This window comes from Coloeus monedula (genome assembly GCF_965178545.1).
Source record: "Coloeus monedula genome assembly, chromosome: 2".
NCBI lineage: Eukaryota > Metazoa > Chordata > Aves > Passeriformes > Corvidae > Coloeus > Coloeus monedula.
Genome location: NC_138782.1, coordinates 119,070,977 through 119,095,801, shown reverse-complemented (window position 1 = coordinate 119,095,801; position 24,825 = coordinate 119,070,977). Strand labels below are relative to the sequence as shown.

Sequence of the window (24,825 nt, the reverse complement as noted above, 5' to 3'; positions counted from 1 at the left end):
CCAGGAATTCCCTGCCTGGGACCCTCCCTGTGCTCCCCAAATCCCAAAATCCTTGGAATTTTCCCCTCTTTTCCCAGGAATTCCCTCCCCAAACCCCAAAATCCTTGGAATTTTCCCTCTTTTCCCAGCAATTCCCATCCCAAACCCCTCCCTGTGCTCCCCAAATCCCCCAAAATCCTTGGAATTTTTGGGATACGGGACCCCAGGATCCCGGAATTCCCTGCCCGAACCCCTCCCTGTGCTCCTCAAACCCCAAAATCCTTGGAATTTCCCCCCTCTTTCCCCCTTTTCCCAGCAATTCCCTCCCCCAAACCCCAAAATCCTTGGAATTTCCCCCTCTTTTCCCAGCAATTCCCTGCCCAAATCCCCCAAAATCTTCGGGATCTTTTCCCTCTTTCCCCTTTTCCCAGGAATTCTCTGCTGGGACCCTCCCCAAATCCCAAAATCCTTGGAATTTTTGGGATCTGGGACCCCCGGATCCAGGAATTCCCTGCCTGAATCCCAAAATCCTTGGAACTTTTCCCTCTTTTCCCAGGAATTCCCTCCCCAAACCCCAAAATCCTTGGAATTTTCCCTCTTTTCCCAGCAATTCCCATCCCAAACCCCTCCCTGTGCTCCCCAAATCCCAAAATCCTTGGAATTTTCCCCTCTTTTCCCAGCAATTCCCTCCCCAAACCCCAAAATCCTTGGAATTTTCCCCTCTTTTCCCAGCAATTCTCATCCCAAACCCCTCCCTGTGCTCCCCAAATCCCCCAAAATCCTTGGAATTTTTGGGATACGGGACCCCAGGATCCCGGAATTCCCTGCCCGAACCCCTCCCTGTGCTCCCCAAACCCCAAAATCCTTGGAATTTTCCCTCCTTTTCCCCCCTTTTCCCAACCTTTCCCCACCCGAGCACCCTCCCAAGAGCCTCCAAATCCTTGGAATTCCGGCCTCCCAGCCCTCCCCTCCTCCCTCTGGAATGTGGCCATTCCCAGGGGGCAGAGCTCATCCTCCTTTTCCTGCCATTCCCGGGAATTTCCTGCCTCGCCTTCCAGCCCCGAATCCATCGGGATCGCCCCCACATTCCCACCGGGAATTCCAACCGCGGCTCCAGAGGAGCGGCAGCCATGGTGAGGAGGATCCCGAGGGATTTTTCCCGGTTTTTTGGGGGGTTTGGATGCGGATTTGGGAATCGAAATCTCCCCCCCTTCTCCCCCCCCCGGGATGAATCCACCTCGCTGGGAATTTTTTCCCAAGTTTTTCCCCCTCCAATCCAAAAAAATTCCCGGATTTTGGGGGGTTTTGGGGTTTTTTTCCCAGTTTTTGCGGCTTTTGGGATTTCTCGGGGATTTGGGAAGCGGCTGCTCCTCCTCTCCCCCCCCCCCCCCCCCCTTCTCAGGGATCCCGGGGGTTTTTTGGGATGTTTGGAGTCGCTTCCCGAAATTCCCGACCCTGGGGTTTGGGATGAGCGGGATTTGGGGTCGGGATTTGGGGATTTGGGGTCGGGATTTGGGAATTGGGGAGGGATTTGGGGAATTGGGGATTTGGGGTCGGGATTTGGGGATTTGGGGTCGGGATTTGGGGATTTGGGGTCGGGATTTGGGGAACTGGGGAGGGATTTGGGGATTTGGGGATTTGGGGTCGGGATTTGGGGATTTGGGGGGTTTGGATGCGGATTTGGGAATCGAAATCTCCCCCCCTCCCCCCCCCGGGATGAATCCACCTCGCTGGGAATTTTTTCCCAAGTTTTTCCCCCTCCAATCCAATAAAAATCCCGGATTTTGGGGGGTTTGGGGAGGTTTTGGGGGTTTTTTTCCCAGTTTTTGCTGCTTTTGGGATTTCTCGGGGATTTGGGAAGCGGCTCCTCCTCCTCTCCCTCCCCTTCTCAGGGATCCCGGGGGTTTTTTGGGATGTTTGGAATCGCTTCCCGAAATTCCCGACCCCTGGGGTTTGGGATGAGCGGGATTTGGGGTCGGGATTTGGGGATTTGGGGTCGGGATTTGGGAATTGGGGTTGGGATTTGGGGAATTGGGGATTTGGGGTCGGGATTTGGGGATTTGGGGTCGGGATTTGGGGATTTGGGGTCGGGATTTGGGGAACTGGGGAGGGATTTGGGGATTTGGGGATTTGGGGTCGGGATTTGGGGAATTGGGGTCGGGATTTGGGGAATTGGGATCGGGATTTGGGGTCGGGATTTGGGGAATTGGGGTCGGGATTTGGGCTCGGGATTTGGGGAATTGGGGTCGGGATTTGGGGATTTGGGGTCGGGATTTGGGGATTTGGGGGGTTTGGATGCGGATTTGGGAATCGAAACTCCCCCCCTCCCCCCCCCGGGATGAATCCCCCTCGCTGGGAATTTTTTCCCAAGTTTTTCCCCCTCCAATCCAAAAAAAATTCCCGGATTTTGGGGGGTTTTGGGAGGTTTTGGGGTTTTTTTCCCAGTTTTTGCGGCTTTTGGGATTTCTCGGGGATTTGGGAAGCGGCTCCTCCTCCTCTCCCTCCCCCTTCTCAGGGATCCCGGGGGTTTTTTGGGATGTTTGGAATCGCTTCCCGAAATTCCCGACCCTGGGGTTTGGGATGAGCGGGATTTGGGGTCGGGATTTGGGGTCGGGATTTGGGGAATTGGGGATTTGGGGTCGAGATTTGGGGATTTGGGGTTGGGATTTGGGGTCGGGATTTGGGGAATTGGGGTCGGGATTTGGGGAATTGGGGATTTGGGGTCGGGATTTGGGGAATTGGGGTCGGGATTTGGGGAATTGGGATCGGGATTTGGGGTCGGGATTTGGGGAATTGGGGAGGGATTTGGGGAATTGGGGATTTGGGGTCGGGATTTGAGGAATTGGGGTCGGGATTTGGGGAATTGGGATCGGGATTTGGGGTCGGGATTTGGGGTCGGGATTTGGGAATTGTTCCCTGGAGCCGAGGTGGGGATGGGAGAAGGAAGGGAAGGAGATGGGATCAGAGCCCAGGGGGTGCTCCCGATCCTGGTGGGATCCACTCCAACCCCTCCAGATTCCCCTGGGATGATCCCAATCCCAGTGGGATCGACTCCAACCCCTCCAGAATCCCCTGGGATGATCCCAATCCCTATGGATCAACTCCAACCCCCTCCGGATTCCCACGGGATGATCCCAATCCCTATGGATCAACTCCAACCCCTCTGGATCACCCTCTGGATTCCCACAGGATGGGATCCAGCACCCACAGGATGATCCCGATCCCTTTGGGATCACCTCCAGCCCCCTCCAGATTCCCCTGGGATGATCCCCATCCCTTTGGGATCAGCTCCAGCCCCTCCGGATTCCCATGGGATGATCCCAATCCCATTGAGATCTAACCCTGTGGGATGGGATCTGGACCCCTCTGGATCCCCACGGGATGATCCCAATCCCAGTGGGATCGACTCCAGCCCCTCCAGATTCCCATGGGATGATCCCAATCCCAATGGATCAACTCCAACCCCCTCCGGATTCCCCTGGGATGATCCCAATCCTTTTGGGATCAGCTCCAGCCCCTCTGGATCACCCTCTGGATTCCCACAGGATGGGATCCAGATTCCCCTGGGATGATCCCGATCCCTTCGGGATCGCCTCCAGCCCCTGGGGTCTCTCCTTCCCGCTCCAGGTGCAGGGACAAGGAGGAGTCAAATTCCAGAACTGGGCCGGCACCTACGGATCCTCTCCGGAGCTTTTCTTCCGGCCCCGCTCAGTGGATGAGATCCGGGAGGTACCGGAAGCGCTTCCGGCCGGGAAATCCTCGGGAATGCCGGCGGCAGGAAAAGGACGGGAATGCCGCGGTGGGGGTGGGAAAAGCGGGAATTCCTGGGAAAGTCCTGATCCCAGTGGGAATTCCGGGAAAGGCCCCAGCGGGAATTCCGGGAAAGCTCCGATCCCAGTGGGAATTCCAGGAAAGCTCCGATCCCAGCGGGAATTCTGGGAAAGGCCCCGATCCCAGCGGGAATTCCCAGGAAAGGCCCGATCCCAGCGGGAATTCCCAGGAAAGGCCCCAATCCCAGCAGGAATTCCAGGAAAGGCCCCGATCCCAGCGGGAATTCCGGGAAAGCTCCGATCCCAGCGGGAATTCCGGGAAAGTTCTGATCCCAGCGGGAATTCTGGGAAAGGCCCCAATCCCAGTGGGAATTCCAGGGAAAGTCCCGATCCCAGCAGGAATTCCGGGAAAGTCCCGATCCCAGCGGGAATTCCCGGGAAAGGCCCCAGCGGGAATTCCAGGAAAGGCCCGATCCCAGCAGGAATTCCCAGGAAAGGCCCCGATCCCAGCGGGAATTCCCAGGAAAGTCCCCAGCGGGAATTCCCAGGAAAGGCCCCGATCCCAGCGGGAATTCCCAGGAAAGTCCCAATCCCAGCAGGAATTCCCAGGAAAGGCCCCGATCCCAGCGGGAATTCTGGGAAAGCCCCAATCCCAGCGGGAATTCCCGGGAAAGGCCCCAGCGGGAATTCCAGGAAAGGCCCCAATCCCAGCGGGAATTCCCAGGAAAGTCCCAATCCCAGCAGGAATTCCAGGAAAGGCCCCGATCCCAGCGGGAATTCCAGGAAAGGCCCCAGCGGGAATTCTGGGAAAGTCCCGATCCCAGCGGGAATTCCGAGGCCTCCGCCGCCCTTCCTTGTGGGGATTCCAAGGGCGAGGATGATCCCAAGGGAAAATCCGGGATCTGGGGGTGAATTTCGTTCCAGCCGGGCACGGCGGGAATTCTGGGGATGGGTTTTCAGGGAGATTCCCGGTGCTTTTCCGGGTGTTTTTTCCATAAATCCTGGAATTCCCGCTGGTTTTCCATAGATCCCGGATTTCAGGATGGGTTTTCAGGGAGATTCCAGATGTTTTTCCCACAGTTCTTCCATAGATCCCGGATTTCGGGATGGCTTTTGAGGGTGATTCCTGATGCTTTTCCATAAATCCTGGAATTCCCGCTGGTTTTCCACAGATCCCAGATTTCGGGATGGGTTTTGAGGGCGATTCCTGATGCTTTTCCATAAATCCTGGAATTCCTGGTGGTTTTCCATAGATCCCAGATTTCAGGATGGCTTTTGAGGGCAATTCCCGCTGTTTTCCCATAAATCCTGGGATTCCCGCTGTTCTTCCATAGATCCCGGATTTCAGGATGGGTTTGAGGGCGATTCCCGCTGTTTTTCCCGCTGTTTTCCTGGAGATCCTGGTGCAGGATCCATTTTGAGGGAGATTCCTGATGTTTTTCCCATTGTTTTTCCATAAATCCTGGATTTGGGGATCCTTTTTAGGGAGATTCCTGATGTTTTTCCATAAATCCTGGGATTCCCACTGTTTTTCCGCAGATCCCAGATTTCGGGATGGGTTTGGGGGCGATTCCCGGTGCTTTTCCCGCTCTTTTCCCGCTGTTTTCCCGCAGATCCTGGATTTTGGGATCAGTTTTGAGGGCGACTCCCGCTGGTTTCCCGCTGTTTTTTCACAGATCCCAGATTTTGGGATCAGTTTTGAGGGCGATTCCTGATGGTTTTCCATAAATCCTGGGATTCCCAGTGTTTTTCCGTAGATCCCAGATTTCAGGACTGGTTTTGAGGGCGGTTCCCGCTGTTCTCCCGCTGTTTTTTCATCGATCCCAGATTTCGGGATGGGTTTGGGGGCGATTCCCGGTGCTTTTCCCGCTCTTTTCCCGCTGTTTTCCTGCAGATCCTGGAGCTGGCCCGGCAGCGGGACAAGCGGGTGAAGGTGGTGGGGGGGGGTCACTCCCCCTCGGACATCGCCTGCTCCGAGGATTTCATGATCCACATGGGAAAAATCAACCGGATCCTGCAGGTGAGAGCCGGAATATTCCGGGAACACTCCGGAAAAATCCCCAAAATCACCCAGCCTGGAGAATTCCCGGGAATTCCTGAAGGAAAGGCTCCTTCCCTGGCAGATCCTCTTGGGATCGAGCTGCGGAGCCGCCTTTTCCTGGGAATTTCCTCCCCGGTGCGGAGCTGGGAGAAATTCTGGGAGAGATTCTGGGAATTGGGGACGAGGTGGGAGCGGGGCCGGATCAAAGGCTGGGATGAGGTTTGGGATGGGGACGGCGGGAGCGGCTGGGAAGCGCCGGTGGATTTGGGAAGGGTTTTCCGTAGGGAATGGCCCTGGATCCCGGTTTTCCTCCCAGGTGGACAAGGACAAGCAGCAGGTGACGGTGGAAGCGGGAATTCTGCTCTCGGAGCTGAACCTGGAGCTGGATAAACACGGGATGGCCCTGGCCAAGTGAGCGGGGTCGGGAATGGAGCCGGGCGGGATCGGGAATGGATTCGGGTGGGATTGGGAATGGAGCCGGGTGGGATTGGGAATGGATCCAGGTGGGATTGGGAGCTGGGATTGGATCTGGGTGGGATCAGGAGCCAGAAATGGATCCAGGTGGGATCAGGATTCGGGTGGGATTGGGAATGGAGCCGGGTGGGATCGGGAGCCAGGAATGGATCCAAGTGGGATCAGGAGCTGGGAATGGAACTGGGTGGAAGTGGGAATGGATCCGGGTGGGATCGGGAGCTGGGAATGAATCCAGGTGGGATCAGGATCCGGGTGGGATCAGGAATGGATCCAGGTGGGATCTGGGAATGGAGCCAGGTGGGATCTGGGAATGGATCTGGGTGGGATCTGGGAATGGATCCAGGTGGAATCTGGGATTGGATCCAGGTGGGATCAGGAGCCAGGAATGGATCCGGGTGGGATCAGGAGCTGGGAATGGAACTGGGTGGAAGTGGGAATGGATCCAGGTGGGATCGGGAGCTGGGAATGGATCCGGGTGGGATCAGGAATGGAGCCGGGTGGGATCGGGAATGGAGCCGGGTGGGATTGGGAATGGATCCAGGTGGGATTGGGAGCTGGGATTGGATCTGGGTGGGATCAGGAGCCAGAAATAGATCCAGGTGGGATCAGGATTCGGGTGGGATTGGGAATGGAGCCGGGTGGGATCGGGAGCCAGGAATGGATCCAGGTGGGATCAGGAGCCAGAAATGGATCCAGGTGGGATCAGGATTCAGGTGGGATTGGGAATGGAGCCAGGTTGCATCAGGAGCCAGGAATGGATCCAGGTGGGATTGGGAATGGAGCCAGGTGGGATCGGGAACGGATCCAGGTGGGATCTGGGAATGGAGCCAGGTGGGATCTGGGAATGGATCCAGGTGGAATCTGGGATTGGATCCAGGTGGGATCAGGTGCCAGGAATGGATCTGGGTGGGATCAGGAGCTGGGAATGGAACTGGATGGAAGTAGGAATGGATCCGGGTGGGATCGGGAGCTGGGAATGAATCCAGGTGGGATCAGGATCCGGGTGGGATCAGGAATGGATCCAGGTGGGATCTGGGAATGGAGCCAGGTGGGATCTGGGAATGGATTCGGGTGGGATTGGGAATGGAGCCGGGTGGGATTGGGAATGGATCCAGGTGGGATCGGGAGCTGGGATTGGATCTGGGTGGGATCAGGAGCCAGAAATGGATCCAGGTGGGATCAGGATTCGGGTGGGATTGGGAATGGAGCCAGGTGGGATCGGGAGCCAGGAATGGATCCGGGTGGGATTGGGAATGGATCCAGGTGGGATCGGGAATGGAGCCAGGTGGGATCTGGGAATGGAGCCGGGTTGCATCAGGAGCCAGGAATGGATCCAGGTGGGATTGGGAATGGAGCCAGGTGGGATCAGGAATGGAGCCAGGTGGGATCTGGGAACGGATCCAGGTGGGATCGGGAACGGATCCAGGTGGGATCTGGGAATGGATCTGGGTGGGATCTGGGAATGGATCCAGGTGGAATCTGGGATTGGATCTAGGTGGGATCAGGTGCCAGGAATGGATCTGGGTGGGATCAGGAGCCAGGAATGGATCCGGGTGGGATCAGGAGCTGGGAATGGAACTGGGTGGAAGTGGGAATGGATCCAGGTGGGATCAGGATCCGGGTGGGATCTGGGAATGGATCTGGGTGGGATCTGGGAATGGATCCAGGTGGAATCTGGGATTGGATCCAGGTGGGATCAGGTGCCAGGAATGGATCTGGGTGGGATCAGGAGCCAGGAATGGATCCGGGTGGGATCAGGAGCTGGGAATGGAACTGGGTGGAAGTGGGAATGGATCCAGGTGGGATCGGGAGCTGGGAATGAATCCAGGTGGGATCAGGATCCGGGTGGGATCGGGAATGCAGCCGGGCGGGATCTGGGGTGGATCTGGGTGGGATCAGGAGCCAGGAATGGATCTGGGTGGGATCAGGAATGGATCCAGGTGGGATTGGGAGCCAGGAATGGAGCCGGGTGGGATTGGGAATGGATCCAGGTGGGATCAGGATCCGGGTGGGATCAGGAATGGATCCAGGTGGAGTCAGGAGCCAGGAATGGATCCGGGTGGGATTGGGAGCCAGGAATGGATCTGGGTGGGATCAGGATTCGGGTGGGATTGGGAATGGAGCCGCTGGGATCGGGAGCCGGGATTGGAACTGGGTGAAAGTGGGAATGGATCCAGGTGGGATCAGGAGCTGGGAATGGATCCAGGTGGGATTGGGAATGGAGCCGGGTGGGATCAGGAGCCAGGAATCCACCCAGAATTCCCTTGGTCCCAGTTTCCCAACCCCAAAAATTCCAGGATTCCATGGAATTCCATGGAATGCCCCCAGGTTTCCATTTCCATCCCCCCTCCCCCCCATCCCCGGAATTCCTTGGGATGCCCTTTTTCCATGGATTTTTCTCCCTGTGGATTCTCCTCCGGCCCCTCCCCGCGGGGATTCCTCCAGAACAATCCCAGATCCCGAATCCACCTGGAAAAGGCGTCTCCATCCCAGGAAACCCCTGCTGGGCTGGAAAAGAGGGATGGGGGACCCTTGGGAATTTTCCAGGCCTGGAATTCTCATCCCGACCTTTTGCCATTCCCAGTTTGGGAGCCGTGTCCGAGGTGACGGCGGCCGGAGTGATCGGCACCGGGACGCACAACACCGGGATCGACCACGGAATTCTGCCCACCCAGGTCGGATCCGAGTTGGGATCGAGCCCACGGGAATTCCGGGAATCGCTGCGAGTCCGGGAAGAATCCTCCCATTCCCGCTCCGAAATCCACGTGGAGATTCCACTGCTGGATCCGGAGGAGGGAATCCCGGATGCGGCTGCTCCATCCTTGGGAAGAAAATTCCCGAGCTTGGGGAATTCCGGGATCGGGGGAGGTCCCTTCCCACCCACGACGTTCCGGGATTCCGCCAATCCTTCGCTGCTCCGGATCCCTCCCGGAGCGGCTGCCCAGGAAATTCCCGTCCCAAGGGAAATTCCGTCCATTCCCGAGGAAAACCCCCCAAAATTCCAGCATTCCCGGTTCTTTGTTTTCCATCCTTTTTCCCCGTGCATCCAATGGGGATATTCCCTGGAATCCGAGCTGGGCCGTGCAGAGCTCCGGGAATGCCGGGGGGGAATTCTTGGAATGTTCAGGGCCAGGAATTGGATTGGATGATCCTGGTGGATCCAAGGAAAGGCTGGAGCAGCCCGGGATCACCGTGGGGTCGGGATGGGATGGGATTGAAGGTCCTGTCCCACCCAATCCAGGCTGGAATTCCGGGATCCCAGGATCCCACCGCTCTCCTGCTGTGCAGCTCCTCCTCTCCCCGCTCCATCCCAAATCCCACCGCAATTCCCGGCATCCCAAAATCCTCCATCCTGATCCCTCCTGAGACATCTCCGGCCGACGTTCCCGGGAATCCCAGGGCTCTCCTGAATCCAGGGATTCGGGGCTGGCCTGGGATGGGATCCCTGGATCGGAGCAGGATCGAGGTTTGGGTGGATTTGGGGATTCCCTGGAATTCAGGAGCCTCCGGATTTCCTTGTCCTGCTGATTGTAGCCGGGCAAATCCCGGATTTTGGGGCTTGGAAGTGCTTTGGGAATCCCAAAGATCGGGAAAAGGAGGGGCCTTTCCTGCAGGAGCTCAGGGATGGAATTATCCCGGGAATTCTCCCCTCGGAGCCGCTTCCCGAGGCTGGAGGGAATCCGGGATTTGGGATAAAGGGATGGGAAACAGGGAATGGCTCCAGTGGGAAAGGGGAGCTCGGGGTGGGATGTTGGGAAGGAATTCGCGGCTGGGCTGGAATTGCCAGGGAATGCCCGGATCCCTGGCAGTGTCCAGGGAAAGGCTGGAGCAGCCTGGGATCATCGGGGGAGGTGCCGGCCTTGGAATGGGATGGGATTGAAGCTGCGTGGATCCCAGCCAAAGCATTCCGGGATTTTGGGATCCAGGAGGCTCCGAATCCATGGCCAGGGGTTTTTCTGGAAGTCGGGCATGGGAAAGGGAAGGGAGAGCCTTCCTGGAGTGCCGAGATTGCCAGGGAAGGGCCTGGAGGCCGGAATTCCTTCCCGCAGAGGAGTCGGGATGGGGCTGGATCCAATGGCAGGCTGGGAGAGGCGGGAATGGAGGGATTTCCCTGGGAAAGGGCAGCTCGGGCTGGGATCTTGGGAAGGAATTCCCGGCTGGGCTGGAATTCCCAGGGAATCCCTGGCAGTGCCCAGGGAAAGGTCGGATCCACCTGGGATCATCGGGGGATGGATCCCATGGAACGGGATCAGCTCCCAGGCCCCTCCACGCCTCCAATCCCGCTCTGGAATTCCACATTCCCGGCATCCCCGGATCTGAGCTTGGCTCCCTCTCTCCAGGTCGTGGCTCTTTCCCTGCTCCTGGCCTCGGGAGAGATCCTGGAATGCTCCGACTCCGTCAATCCCGACATTTTCCAGGCCGCCCGGCTCCATCTGGGATGTTTGGGAATCGTCCTCTCCGTCACATTCCAATGCGTTCCCCAATTCCGGCTGCGCGAGGTCGCCTTTCCCTCCACCCTCTCCCAGGTACGGAATTGCCGCGCTCAGAATTCCCTCGGGATGCGGAAAACTCTCCCGGGGAGGCGCCGCGGGATCGGGAAGCGGGAATTTCCCTCCCTACGGAGTCACCATTGCGGGCGGGATTCGAATTCCCTGGATTTGGGAGGGCGTGGCTCAGCGGGATCGGCACCAGATTCCCGGGGTTTTTCCGGCCGGAATTCCATGATTTCCATGGCTTCCCAGTATCCTCGAAGCTGGAGAAATCTCCGGGAATTGTGCCGAAGGAGCGGCAGGAAAAGATCCTTCCCAAAGGTGGGAAGAGGAGTTTTTTGGGATCGGAGGTCGGGAATGTCAGGGAGCGAGGGGAGCGTTGGGAATCCCGGATCCGCCGGGAATCGGGAATTCCGAGGCCCTTCCTGCTGTGGGAAGAGATTCCTTCATTCCCGAAATCCGGGAAGAGACGGATCCATGCAGATCCTCTGCATCCGAGCCGGGCAAGACACGGCTCCGGATGGAATTCCCGATCTTTGGGATTGCTGGCGGCTTCGGAGAATTCCCGGGAGGAATTCTCGGCTGGTTCATCCCAGGAATTCCTGGGAATGTGGAGCTGACCTGGAATTCCGCCTCTCCCACCCTTCCCGTGCTCCTCCTTGGCGGAATTCCCGTTCCCGCTTTCCCATGGCGCCGTATCCCAGAATTCCTTCCAGCATCCATCATTCCCAGCCTCGCCTCATCCCGGAGCTTTCCTCCGCATCCGGCCAATCCCAAGGATCCAACCCTTTGGATTCCCAACTCTTCCCGAGCAATTCCCGAGCTTTTCCATGGGCAGGCATGAGCCGGACAATCCCATCGGAGCACGGAATATCCAGGGAGATTTTCCCTGGATCCAGCGGCTCCGGATTCCCGGGAATGAGCGCGGAGGCGCCGCCATTGCCCTTGGAATTCAGGGTTTTCCATGGAAAACGGCTCCATGCTGTGATTTTCCCGCTGGATCCGTGGGAATTCGGGAATTCCGGGCGAAGGTGGCGGAGCCTTTGATGCTCCAGCTGGAGAAAATTCCCGTCCTGGGAATTCCGGGATGATCCCAAGGGCTGCCAAGAGCACAGAGAATTCCTGGATGGATTCCCGCGGGAAGGAGCTGCTCCCACAAATCCCAGGGGGTTTTTTTCCCGCCGTTTCCTGGATCGTGGAATTCCCTTTTCCCGGGAATCGCCAGGAAAGCTGCTTCTGGTTCCATTCCCGGTGCATTTCCCTTGGAAAAGGCAGCAATTCCCTGGGGCATTCCTTGGATTGGGGATCCCGGATCTCCCGTGGCTCCGGGGTTGGGATCCGGATCCCTCGGAATTCTTCGGGAGAGAAAGATCCGAGGGAATTCTTTCCCCTGGGAACGCATCCAACCCCGCTTCCCGATTTTTTGCCGCGATCCCGTTTTCCCGCTGGATAAAATCCCTTGGATTCGAGGCCATTCCCGCCCTCTCCGTGCCGGGAATTCCGACGGAGCGAGCGGATCCAGTCGATCCAACAGGATCCCGGCTGGATTTCAGTGGGAAGGACCGGGAATTCCATCCAATTCCGTGATCCCAGATTTTTCCAAGCCTCAACCGACCCGGCCTGGAATATTTCCAGGGAAGGAATATCCGCCCTCATCCGGCTTTTCCCGAGTTTCCAGATCCTCGGAGCCTCCGGCATCGCACGGATGGAAACCACCGGGAAAAAGCTCTTCCCGAAGGATTCTCCGGAATGAGACCGGGAAAAACGGGAAAACCAAGGCAGGAATTGCAGCAGGAGGCAACAAAAATCCTCTCCAGGATCTTGGATCTGCTCCCAAATCCCTCATTCCCGTCCTTTTCCGGAGCCTGGCAAATTCCTCATCCCGGGATCCCTCGGAGTCTCCCGGCTCCGATTCCGGCCTCAGGAAAACCGGGAAATCCTCGGAGCCCAACTCCGAGGATTTGTGGCGTCATCGGATCCGGATTCCGGAATTTTTTGGGGGGGAGGGAGGGGGATTCAAGAATTCCGGGATGGACGAACGGCGCCGGAAACCGGGATGGAATTCCCCAATCTCCATCCAAAGCTTGCGGGAGGTTGGGATAAGCGGGAATGTGGAGAAAGGGATCCAGGAGCATTCCCGAAATCCCTCCGGGCTCTTTTTTCTGGGAATTAGAAAGGGAATGCCTGGGAATTCCCGCCACCCCCATCCCATTCCAAGGTATTTTTCCGGGTGCCTTCCCAGCCTGCAGCGAGTTCATTCCCGGTTTTCCCGTTGGGATGGATGGGATGGTGTTCAGTGCCTCCGGAGCGATTTTTCCCGGGAATTCCCGTCTTTCCGTGGATCAGCAGTGGGATGGGAATGTGCCGGATCCTTCCTTTCTTTCTCCGTCCTTTCCATGCGCTCTTTCCCACATTCCCGGTGTCCCTTCCCACTTTTCCTAAATCCTTTCCCACATTCCCTGCATCCTCTCCCACTTTCCTTCACCTCCCTGGATCCTTTCCCACTTTTCCTGGATCCTTTCCCTGAGTTTTCCAACCCCTTCCCTGCAGCTTTTCCCACTTTTCCCACCTCCTCTCCCTCTTCCCTGGATCCTCTCCCACATTCCCTAAATCCCTTCCCACATTCCCTAAATCCTTTCCTGCATTTTCCAACCCCTTCCCTGCATCCTCTCCCACATTCCCGAAATCCTTTCCCACTTTCCCTGAATCCTTTCCCACGTTTCCCACATTTTCCAACCCCTTCCCTGCAGCTTTTCCCACTTTTCCCACCTCCTCTCCCTCTTTCCTTCATCCGTTCCCTCTTTCCCTGGATCCTCTCCCACTTTTCCTCCATCCTTTTCCCACCTTTCCTGAATTTTCCAACCCCTTCCCTTTATCCTTTCCCTCTTCCCTGGATCCTCTCCCACATTCCCTAAATCCTTTCCCACATTCCCTAAATCCTTTCCCATTTTCCCTAAATCATTTCCCACTTTTCCTGCATTTTCCAGCCCCTTCCCTGCAGCTTTTCCCACTTTTCCCACCTCCTTTTCCTCTTCCCTGCATCCACTCCCACATTCCCTAAATCCTTTCCCACTTTTCCCACATTTCCCAACCCCTTCCCTGCCCCCTTTCCCACATTCCCTGGATTCTCTACTGCATTCCCTAAATCCTTTCCCACATTCCCTAAATCCTTTCCCACTTCTCCTGGATCCTTTTCCCACCTTCCCTGCGTTTTCCAACCCCTTCCCTGCAGCTTTTCCCACTTTTCCCACCTCCTCTCCCTCTTCCCTGGATCCTCTCCCACATTCCCTAAATCCCTCCCCACATTCCCTAAATCCTTTCCTGCATTTTCCAACCCCTTCCCTGCATCCTCTCCCACATTCCCGAAATCCTTTCCCACTTTCCCTGAATCCTTTCCCACGTTTCCCACATTTTCCAACCCCTTCCCTGCAGCTTTTCCCACTTTTCCCACCTCCTCTCCCTCTTTCCTTCATCCGTTCCCTCTTTCCCTGGATCCTCTCCCACTTTTCCTCCATCCTTTTCCCACCTTTCCTGAATTTTCCAACCCCTTCCCTTTATCCTTTCCCTCTTCCCTGGATCCTCTCCCACATTCCCTAAATCCTTTCCCATTTTCCCTGAATCCTCTCCCACCTTTCCTAAATCCTTTCCCACATTCCCTAAATCCTTTCCCATTCTCCCTAAATCATTTCCCACTTTTCCCTGAGTTTTCCAACCCCTTCCCTGCAGCTTTTCCCACTTTTCCCACCTCCTTTTCCTCTTCCCTGCATCCACTCCCACATTCCCTAAATCCCTTCCCACTTTTCCCACATTTCCCAAACCCTTCCCTGCCCCATTTCCCACATTCCCTGGATTCTCTACTGCATTCCCTAAATCCCTTCCCACATTCCCTAAATCCTTTCCCACATTCCCTAAATCCTTTCCCGTTTTCCCTGAATCCTCTCCCACCTTTCTCCGTCCTTTCCCACATTCCCTGCATCCTTTTCCCTCTTTCCTGCATTTTCCAACCCCTTCCTGGATCCTTCCCCACTTTCCCTAAATCTTCTCCCACCTTTCCAGCATCTTCCTGCACCTCCCTGCATCCTTTCCCACATTCCCTAAATCCTTTCCCACTTTCCCTGAATCCTTTCCCACTTCTCCCGCATTTTCCAGCCCCTTCCCTGCAGCTTTTCCCACTTTTCCCACCTCCTTTCCCTCTTCCCTGCATCCTCTCACATTCCCTGGATCCTTTCCCACTTTTCCTCCCTCCTTTTCCCACCTTTCCTGAATTTTCCAACCCCTTCCCTTTATCCTTTCCCTCTTCCCTGGATCCTTTCCCACATTCCCTAAATCCTTTCCCGTTTTCCCTGAATCCTCTCCCACCTTTCCTAAATCCTTTCCCACTTTTCCTGCATTTTCCAACCCATTCCCTAAATCCTTTCCCACATTCCCTGCGTCCTCTCCCACCTTTCCTTCACCTCCCTGGATCCTTTCCCACTTTTCCTGGATCCTTTCCCTGAGTTTTCCAACCCCTTCCCTGCAGCTTTTCCCACTTTTCCCACCTCCTCTCCCTCTTCCCTGCATCCTCTCCCACATTCCCTAAATCCCTCCCCACATTCCCTAAATCCTTTCCTGCATTTTCCAACCCCTTCCCTGCATCCTTCCTCCCTTTCCCTGGATCCTTTCCCACCTTTCCTGCATCTTCCTGCACCTCCCTAAATCCCTTCCCACATTCCCTAAATCCTCTCTCACATTCCCTAAATCCCTCCCCACATTCCCTAAATCCCTCCCCACCTTCCCCAGCCCTTCCCACCTTTCCCCCACCATCCCAATCCTCCTTTTCCACCTCCAACCCCCCTTTTTCCCTGGAAAACTCCAGCTCTGGCTCTACACCAGCGACCCCAGCCGAGCTCCAAGCCCATCCACCCCCTCATCCCATCATTCCCAATCCCTCGGGAACGGGGACGCGGCGGCCGCTCCATAAATACGGATGCCCTTATCAATTCCCGGTCATCGCCCTCTCCGGCGGCTCCCGAATCCCGGCTTTTATGTGGAGCCGGGCATCCGAGCGGAGCGGGATAACAGCAAAGGAGTCGCCGGCCTGGAATAATGGAGCCGGAATTATCTGGGAATGACGAACGCGCCACCGGAGCCCTTGGATGTCGGATTATGTAACGGCCGCTCCCGCGGGATCCTCGGATGAACCCGGCTGCTCCGGAGGCTTGGGAAGGGCACGGAGAATCCTGGAATGCTTTGGGTGGGATTCGTGGAGCTTCAATCCCATCCCATTCCAAGCCCGGCACCTCCCCCGATGATCCCAGGATGCTCCAGCCTTTCCCTGGACGCTCCCGGGGATTCCCTGGGAATTCCAGCGCAGCCAGGAATTCCTTCCCAAGATCCCAGCCCGAGCTGCCCTTTCCCAGGGAAATCCCTCCATTCCCGCCTCTCCCAGCCTGCCATTGGATCCAGCCCCATCCCGACTCCTCTGCGGGAAGGAATTCCGGCCTCCAGGCCCTTCCCTGGCAATCTCGGCACTCCAGGAAGGCTCTCCCTTCCCTTTCCCATCCCCGACTTCCAGAAAAACCCCTGGCCATGGATTCGGAGCCTCCTGGATCCCAGAATCCCGGAATGCTTTGGCTGGGATCCACGCAGCTTCAATCCCATCCCATTCCAAGGCCGGCACCTCCCCCGATGATCCCAGGCTGCTCCAGCCTTTCCTTGGGCACTGCCAGGGATCCGGGAGCAGCCACAGATTCCTGGGAAAAAGCTGCACCCAAACCCCCCCTTCCATTTTCCATGGTTTCATTTGGGAATGAATCCACGGAGCAGGAGAACGAGTGGGAGAGAAGGACCCAGCATTCCCTGCTTGTCTCCGAGGCAGGAACAGGGAATTGACCTTTGCCATGAGCAGCTTTGGATTCCCGGGATATCAATCAGCGGGAAAATGAAGCCGGAGCCTTTGATGGATAATTCCGGCATAAAGCGGGAAGGGAGGGAGGGAGCGGCACCGGGAGTCCTTGGGAAGGGCGTGTGCCCCATCCCAGCTTTCCTTGGGCACTGCCAGGGATCCGGGCATTCCCTGGCAATTCCAGCCCAGACGCGAATTCCTTCCCAACATCCCAGCCCGAGCTCCCCTTTCCCACTGGGAAGCCATTCCCTGCCTCCTGCCCCTCCAGCCCTTTCCCAAATCCCAGCTCTCCTGGAGCTCCTTTAGGCTTGGGAAGCGGCTCCGAGGATTCCCTGGATCCTTGAATCCCTTGGAGCTGCATCCCGCGGGATTTGTCTGCTGGGATCTCCAGCCTGGAGCCATCCCAGCAGCTCCAGAGGATCCCGGAATGGTTTTGGTGTGATCCCCGGAGCTTCCATCCCATCCCATTCCAACCCTGGCACCTCCCATGATCCCAGGGTGCTCCAAGGTGCCGGGGTTGGAATGGGATGGGATGGAAGCTCCGTGGATCCCACCCAAAGCATTCCGGGATTCCCTGATTCCATCACATTCCCACTGCCTGACCTCCGCATCCCATTCCAGCCAGCGAACGCCCTTCCCAAGGACTCCCGGTGCCGCTCCCTCCCTCCCTTCCTGCTTATGCCGGAATTATCCATCAAAGGCTCCGGCTTCATTTTCCTGCTGATTGATATCCCGGGAATCCAAAGCTGCTCATGGCAAAGGTCAATTCCCTGTTCCTGCCTCGGAGACAAGCAGGGAATGCTGGGTCCTTCTCTCCCACTCGTTCTCCTGCTCCGTGGATTCATTCCCAAATGAAACCATGGAAAATGGAAGGGGGGGTTTGGGTGCAGCTTTTTCCCAGGAATCTGTGGCTGCTCCCGGATCCCTGGCAGTGCCCAAGGAAAGGCTGGAGCAGCCTGGGATCATCGGGGGAGGTGCCGGCCTTGGAATGGGATGGGATTGAAGCTGCGTGGATCCCAGCCAAAGCATTCCGGGATTCTGGGATCCAGGAGGCTCCGAATCCATGGCCAGGGGTTTTTCTGGAAGTCGGGCATGGGAAAGGGAAGGGAGAGCCTTCCTGGAGTGCCGAGATTGCCAGGGAAGGGCCTGGAGGCCGGAATTCCTTCCCGCAGAGGAGTCGGGATGGGGCTGGATCCAATGGCAGGCTGGGAGAGGCGGGAATGGAGGGATTTCCCTGGGAAAGGGCAGCTCGGGCTGGGATCTTGGGAAGGGATTCCCGGCTGCGCTGGAATTCCCAGGGAATCCCTGGGAGCATCCAAGGAAAGGTTGGAGCATCCCGGGATCATCGGGGTTTGGTGCCGGGCTCGGGATGGGATGGGATTGGAGCCCCTTCCCATCCCAAAGCATTCCAGAATTCCGTTCTTTTCTCCCACCTCCTGCTCCTCTCCCAGAACTTTCCGGAAAGGATTCACCCCCCCCCACCCCCCCCCGTTCCCAGCTTTGCTTCCAGGCGTTTTCCTGACGCACGAGGGGTGCGGTGATCCATGGATTTAATCCCGGGAAGGTCACGGCGGCTTTAGCTCGGGAGCGGCTCCGTTGCCGCTGCGTCCTCCGAGTTCTTTGTGTTCCCAAGTCCTTAATTCCCATTCCAGAGGGGTCATTCCAGAGGGTCCTGCTGGGTTTTCCCACCGGATCCCATTCCCATTGGATCCCAGCTCCATTTCCCGTTGGATCCCAGCCCCATTCCCATTGGATCCCAGCCCCATTCCCATTGGATCCCAGCTCCTTTTCCCATTGGATCCCAGCCCCATTCCCACTGGATCCCAGCTCCATTCCCCATTGGATCCTAGCTCCTTTTCCCATTGGATCCCAGCCCCATTCCCATTGGATCCCAGCTCCATTTCCCATTGGATCCCAGCTCCATTCCCCATTGGATCCCAGCTCCATTCCCCATTGGATCCCAGCTCCTTTTCCCATTGGATCCCAGCTCCATTCCCCATTGGATCCCAGCTCCTTTTCCCATTGGATCCCAGCTCCTTTTCCCATTGGATCCCAGCCCCATTCGTGTTGGATCCCAGCCCCATTCCCATTGGATCCCAGCCCCATTCCCATTGGATCCCATTCCCATTGGATCCCAGCTCCATTCCCATTGGATCCCAGCTTCATTCCCCATTGGATCCCAGCTCCTTTTCCATTGGATCCCAGCTCCTTTTCCCATTGGATCCCAGCTTCATTCCCACCGGATCCCAGCCCCATTCCCATTGGATCCCATTCCCATTGGATCCCAGCCCCATTTCCCATTGGATCCCAGCCCCATTCCCCATTGGATCCCAGCTCCTTTTCCCATTGGATCCCAGCCCCATTCCCATTGGATCCCAGCCCCATTCCCATTGGATCCCAGCTCCATTCCCCATTGGATCCCAGCCCCATTCCCATTGGATCCCAGCCCCATTCCCATTGGATCCCAGCCCCATTCCCGTTGGATCCCAGCCCCATTCCCCATTTTCCCAGAATTCCCGAGCTCTGCGGCCGGTGTTGGAATACCACCGGAAGCATCCCTGCCTCCGGAGCAGGACACGGATTCCGGGTGCCCTTTCCCTTCTCTGTGGCTCGAGGGATCCTCTTCCCATTCCCAAACTTTTGGGATCCATGGCCCCTCAGCCCTCAGATCCCAACCCCGGGCATTTCCGCGACACAAAACCCTTGGAATTGCTCCGGCATCCCTTGAGGCTCCCCCTCCTCCCATTCCGGGCATTCCCAGCTCCGGAAAAAGGGGGAAACCTCAGACCCTTTCCTGTTTTTCCGCTGGCTGCAGGTCCTGGATCAGCTGGAGGAGCACCTGAGGAGATCCCAATATTTCCGCTTCCTGTGGTTCCCGCACAGCGAGAACGTCCGGATCATCTACCAGGATCCCACTTCCAAGGCAGGTCCCACCAGGATCCATCCCAAGGATCCAGGCATGGATTTGAGGGCGGGAAGCCGGATTTTGGGAATGGGCTGGACTCCACGCTCTGGGAATCCCGGGATTTTCCAAGCTCTCGGCATCCTCCCGGCGATTCCGGGTCTTTTTTTTCCCGCGGGATGTGTGGAATGTTGGGATTCCCTTCTCCCATCCCCTGCTCCCAGATGGATCCCGGTCTTAAATTCCCAGTTTTCCGCCCTCCAAATCCCACTCATCCCTAAAATCCGTCGTTTTCCTGCTGGATCCGCAGCCTCCCTGCTCCTCCTCCAGCTGGTTTTGGGATTATGCCGTTGGATATTATCTCCTGGAATTCCTGCTCTGGATCAGGTAGGAAAACCCTCCAGGCACTGGGATTGCAAAGGATTTTCCAGGGCTGCCCTCATCCCGATTTTCTCCCTGTGCCGATTCCTTGGCATTCCCAGGGAATCCGGCAAGGCAGAGCTGCCACCTGGAGCATTCCCGATTCCTGGGAAAAGCGGAATCGGGAATTGCTGCTTTTCCCAGGGAGTGCTTCGGGCTGGGATTCAGGGCTGGGGCTCCACTGCCCTCTGGTGTCCACAGAAATAATGGAATCATGGAATTGTTGAGGCTGGAAAAGCCCCGAGACCTCGGAGTCCAACCATTCCCCCAGCCCTGATCCACGTCCCGAATCCGCGTGGGTTTGAAATCCCCGTGGGAATGGGAATTCCCCGCCTGTCCTGGGTGCAGAATTCCCGATGCCGAGATGGGGATGTGGGAATTTTTCGGGATGGGTTTGGATGTGGGAATGCCCCGAGCACCGGGATGGGAAAGGATCCAATCCAAAGGAGGAGGACACAGGAGAGCCTGGAAAAAAAGAGGGGAAAGAGGGATCGGGACCACTTGGAATTCTGCCAAGGGATCCAAGCAGCCACTCCACTGGGATCCATTGGGATTGGGACAGGGGAGATCCCGGGAGAGCTGTGGGATTCCTGGGATCTGGAATCCTCAGGGAATTGCAGCTCTGCCTCTGGGGAGGGCATTCCAAGATTCCCATCCCAGCATCCCAGCATTCCCATGGAGAGGGATTTGGGATAAAGGCTGGAGGGGCAGGAGGCAGGGAATGGCTTCCCAGTGGGAAAGGGGAGCTTGGGGTGGGATCTTGGGAAGGAATTCCCGGCTGGGCTGGAATTCCCAGGGAATGCCCGGATCCCTGGCAGTGCCCAAGGAAAGGCTGGAGCAGCCTGGGATCATCGGGGGAGGTGCCGGCCTTGGGATGGGATGGGATTGAAGCTGCGTGGATCCCAGCCAAAGCATTCCGGGATTCTGGGATCCAGGAGGCTCCGAATCCATGGCCAGGGGTTTTTCTGGAAGTCGGGCATGGGAAAGGGAAGGGAGAGCCTTCCTGGAGTGCCGAGATTGCCAGGGAAGGGCCTGGAGGCCGGAATTCCTTCCCGCAGAGGAGTCGGGATGGGGCTGGATCCAATGGCAGGCTGGGAGAGGCGGGAATGGAGGGATTTCCCTGGGAAAGGGCAGCTCGGGCTGGGATCTTGGGAAGGAATTCCCGGCTGGGCCGGAATTCCCAGGGAATCCCCGGGAGTGCCCAAGGAAAAGCTGGAGCAGCCTGGGATCTTGGGAAGTGTCCCTGGAATGCGCTGGGATTGAAGATCCCACCCATTCCATGATTCCAGGATTCTTTTCCCGGGCAGCGCCGCTCTCGTCCCGCCCTCGGCACATCCCTGGGAAGCAATTCCGGCCTCAATTCCGGCTTTTTCCCCGCAGCTCCTTCGTTCCCGGCCTGGTGGCTTGGATCAACCGCGGCTTCTTCTGGCTCCTCTTCAATTCCCGCGTGGAAAACGTCGCCCAGAGCCACCGGATCTTCTCCTACGAGTGTCGCTTCCGGCAGCACGTCCAGGATTGGGCCATTCCCATGTAAATTCCCAGATCCCAGTCCAGGATTGGGCCATTCCCATGGAAATTCCCAGATCCCGGTTCAGGATTGGGCCATTCCCATGGAAACTCCCAGAATTCCCAGATCCCAGTCCAGGATTGGGCCATTCCCATGGAAACTCCCAGAATTCCCAGATCCCAGTCCAGGATTGGGCCATTCCCATGGAAATTCCCAAATCCCAATCCAGGGTTGGGCCATTCCCATGGAAATTCCCAGATCCCGGTCCAGGATTGGGCCATTCCCATGGAAATTCCCAAATCCCAATCCAGGATTGGCCCATTCCCATGGAAATTCCCAGATCGCAGCCTCTTCCCAGGATCTCCTCCAGCCCAGAATTCCCTGGGTGAGGAGCAAATCCCTGGAATGGGGGGATCTGCCTGGGATACACCATTGCCACCAGGAATCTGGGCATGGAGACCCCTCTAGATCCCAATCCTGGCATCCCAAATCCATTCCTTGTCCCAGCCCTTTCCCGAACTCTCCTGAGTCCCAGAATTCCCTGGGTGAGGAGATAATCCATGGAAAGAGGGATCTGCCTTGGAGACCCCATTCCCACCTGGAATATTTCCCTGTGGATCCCTCCAGATCCCCATCCCAGGATCCCCAATCCATGGAAAGAGGGTTCTGGATTGGGGACCCCATTCCCAATGCCAGGATCCCCGATCTGGGAGCCGTGTGATCCCCTGGCAGGGACGTGCTGGCAATCCCAGGCCATTCCCTGGATAACGCGGGGCCGGGAATTCTGCGGGATGGAATTCCATGCCCAAACCTTGTCCCAGCCCTTTCCCGGGATCTCCTCCAGTCCAGAATTCCCTGGATGAGGAGCAAATCCTTGGAAAGAGGGATCTGCCTTGGAGACCCCATTCCCACCTGGAATATTTCCATGTGGATCCCTCCAGATCCCCATCCCAGGATCCCCAATCCATGGAAAGAGGGTTCTGGATTAGGGACCCCATTCCCAATGCCGGGATCCCCAATCTGGGAGCCGTGTGATCCCGTGGCAGGGACCCAGGCCATTCCCTGGATAACTCGGGGCCGGGAATTCCGCGGGACGGAGCTCCCACCCCTCCCTTCCATTGACCGGGATCTTGGGATCGGGGTGGGGGGGTGGGGCTTTTCCCGGGAAAACAGCGGGAAGACCAAGGAAGCGCTGCTGGAGCTGAAGGCGGCCCTGGAGCGCAATCCCGAGCTGGTGGCTCACTTCCCGGTGGAAATCCGCTTTTCCCGGGGGGATGAGATCCTGCTGAGCCCCTGCTTCCGGCGGGACAGCTGCTACATCAACATCATCATGTACAGGTCAGCCCCATCCCCCATCCCGACCTTTTCCCGGCGGGAATATCCCACCCGGAGAGCTGGCAGAGCTGAGGATCCCAAGGGGTGGAGCCCATGCCGGGTTTTTTCCGGGATGTTGTCCCACGTGAGGGTGAAATCCTGAGGTTAAAGGTGTGGGAGGGGTTGTTGGGATGTTCCGGGATGGTCCGTGGGTGACGCAGGGGTTGGGAAGGCTGTGGGATGGAATTCCGGGCCCGAAGGTTGTCCCAGGCTTTTTTTTCCTGGGATCTCCTCCAGCCCTGGGATTCCCTGGGTGAGGAGGAAATCCATGGAAAGAGGGATCTGGATTGGGGACACCATTCCCACCTGGAATATTTCCATGTGGATTCCTCTAGATCCCAATCCCAGGATCCCAAATTCATGGAAAGAGGGATCTGGATTGGGGACACCATTCCCACTGGAATATTTCCATGTGGATTCCTCTAGATCCCGATCTCAGGATCCCAAATCCATGGAATGTTGGATCTGGATTGGCGACCCCATTCCCAATCCTGGGATCCCAAATCCATGGAAAGAGGGATCTCCCTTGGGGACACCATTCCCACCGGGAATCTGAGCACTGGGATCCCTCCACATCCCGATCCTGGGATCCCAAATCCATTCCTTGTCCCAGCCCTTTCCGGGATCTCCTCCAGCCTGGGATTCCCTGGATGAGGAGGAAATCCATGGAAAGAGGAATCTGGATTGGGGACACCATTCCCACTGGAATATTTCCATGTGGATCCCTCCACATCCCAATCCCAGGATCCCAAATTCATGGAAAGAGGGATCTGGATTGGAGACACCATTCCCACTGGAATATTTCCCTGTGGATCCCTCTAGATCCTGATCCCAGGATCCCAAATCCATGGAATGAGGGATCTGGATTGGGGACACCATTCCCACCTGGAATATTTCCCTGTGGATCCCTCTAGATCCCCATCCTGGGATCCCAAATCCATTCCTTTTCCCAGCCCTTTCCCGAACTCTCCTGAATCCCAGCATTCCTGGATGAGGAGCAAATCCATGGAAAGAGGGATCTGGATTGGAGACCCCATTCCCACTGGAATATTTCCATGTGGATCCCTCCAGATCCCCATCCCACGATCCCGAATCCATCCCTTTCCCGGGCTCCCAGCATCCCCAAACCCCACGGGATGGATTCCCGGGATTCTCCTTTTCCCGAGGGCCATTTCCCAGCCGTGCCCATCCCCCTTTCCCGGCTGCTGCTGATTCCCGATCCCGCTCTCCAGGCCCTATGGAAAAGACATTCCCAGGCTGGAATATTGGCGGACCTACGAGAGAATCATGAAGAAACATGGCGGGAGACCCCACTGGGCCAAGGTACCGGAAAACCGGGAATTTCCCTCGGGAAAGGCCTTTGGGATCAGGGAATGACCCCCATCCCACATCCAGAGGGAGCCGGATGCCTGCGGATCCCGAATTTTCCCGCTTTCCTTGGGGATGGAGCTCCTGGGTGGTCCATGGGGGGATTCCCAGCGCATTCCCGGTGTTGGGAATTCCCTCCGGGATCCTCCGTCTCCCGCAGGCTCACAGCTGCACCCGGAAGGATTTGGAGAAGATGTATCCGGCCTTCCCGAAATTCTGCGCCATCCGGGAGAAGTTGGATCCCACCGGGATCTTCCTGAACGCCTACCTGGAAAAGGTCTTCTACTGACGACGGAAAACACCGGCCCCAAATCCTTGGAAAATCCTGGAATTCCTGCTCCCATCAGGCTGTATCCTCATGTCCTGGCGGGGCCGAGGATTTGCTCTGATCCCGGTGCCAACTCCAGGCTCCGAAGGGCCTGGGAAGCTTCCCGGGAAACCCGCGGCTCCTGCGGAATGTCGTCGCGGTCTTCCGGAATTCCGCGGAATTTCCATGTGGATCCCTCTAGATCCCCATCCCAGGATCCCAAATCCATGGAATGTTGGATCTGGATTGGCGACCCCATTCCCAATCCCGGGATCCCAAATCCATGGAAAGAGGGATCTCCCTTGGGGA

At 57.1% G+C, this 24,825-nt stretch overlaps 1 protein-coding gene across 1 annotated transcript; it reads left to right on the top strand.

The window, feature by feature from the left end:
• Nucleotides 1-3,525: 3,525 nt before the first annotated feature.
• On the top strand, nt 3,526-24,498 carry LOC309570167 (L-gulonolactone oxidase-like; the record flags this gene model as incomplete). Its single annotated transcript, XM_082276796.1, has 11 exons — nt 3,526-3,708; nt 5,644-5,769; nt 6,107-6,201; nt 8,849-8,939; nt 10,605-10,790; nt 19,454-19,561; nt 19,851-19,927; nt 21,341-21,490; nt 22,641-22,805; nt 24,074-24,164; nt 24,370-24,498. 11 exons carry the CDS (start codon nt 3,526-3,528, stop codon nt 24,496-24,498), a joined length of 1,401 nt encoding a protein of 466 aa, XP_082132922.1.
• Between the last annotated feature and the right edge of the window lie 327 nt (nt 24,499-24,825).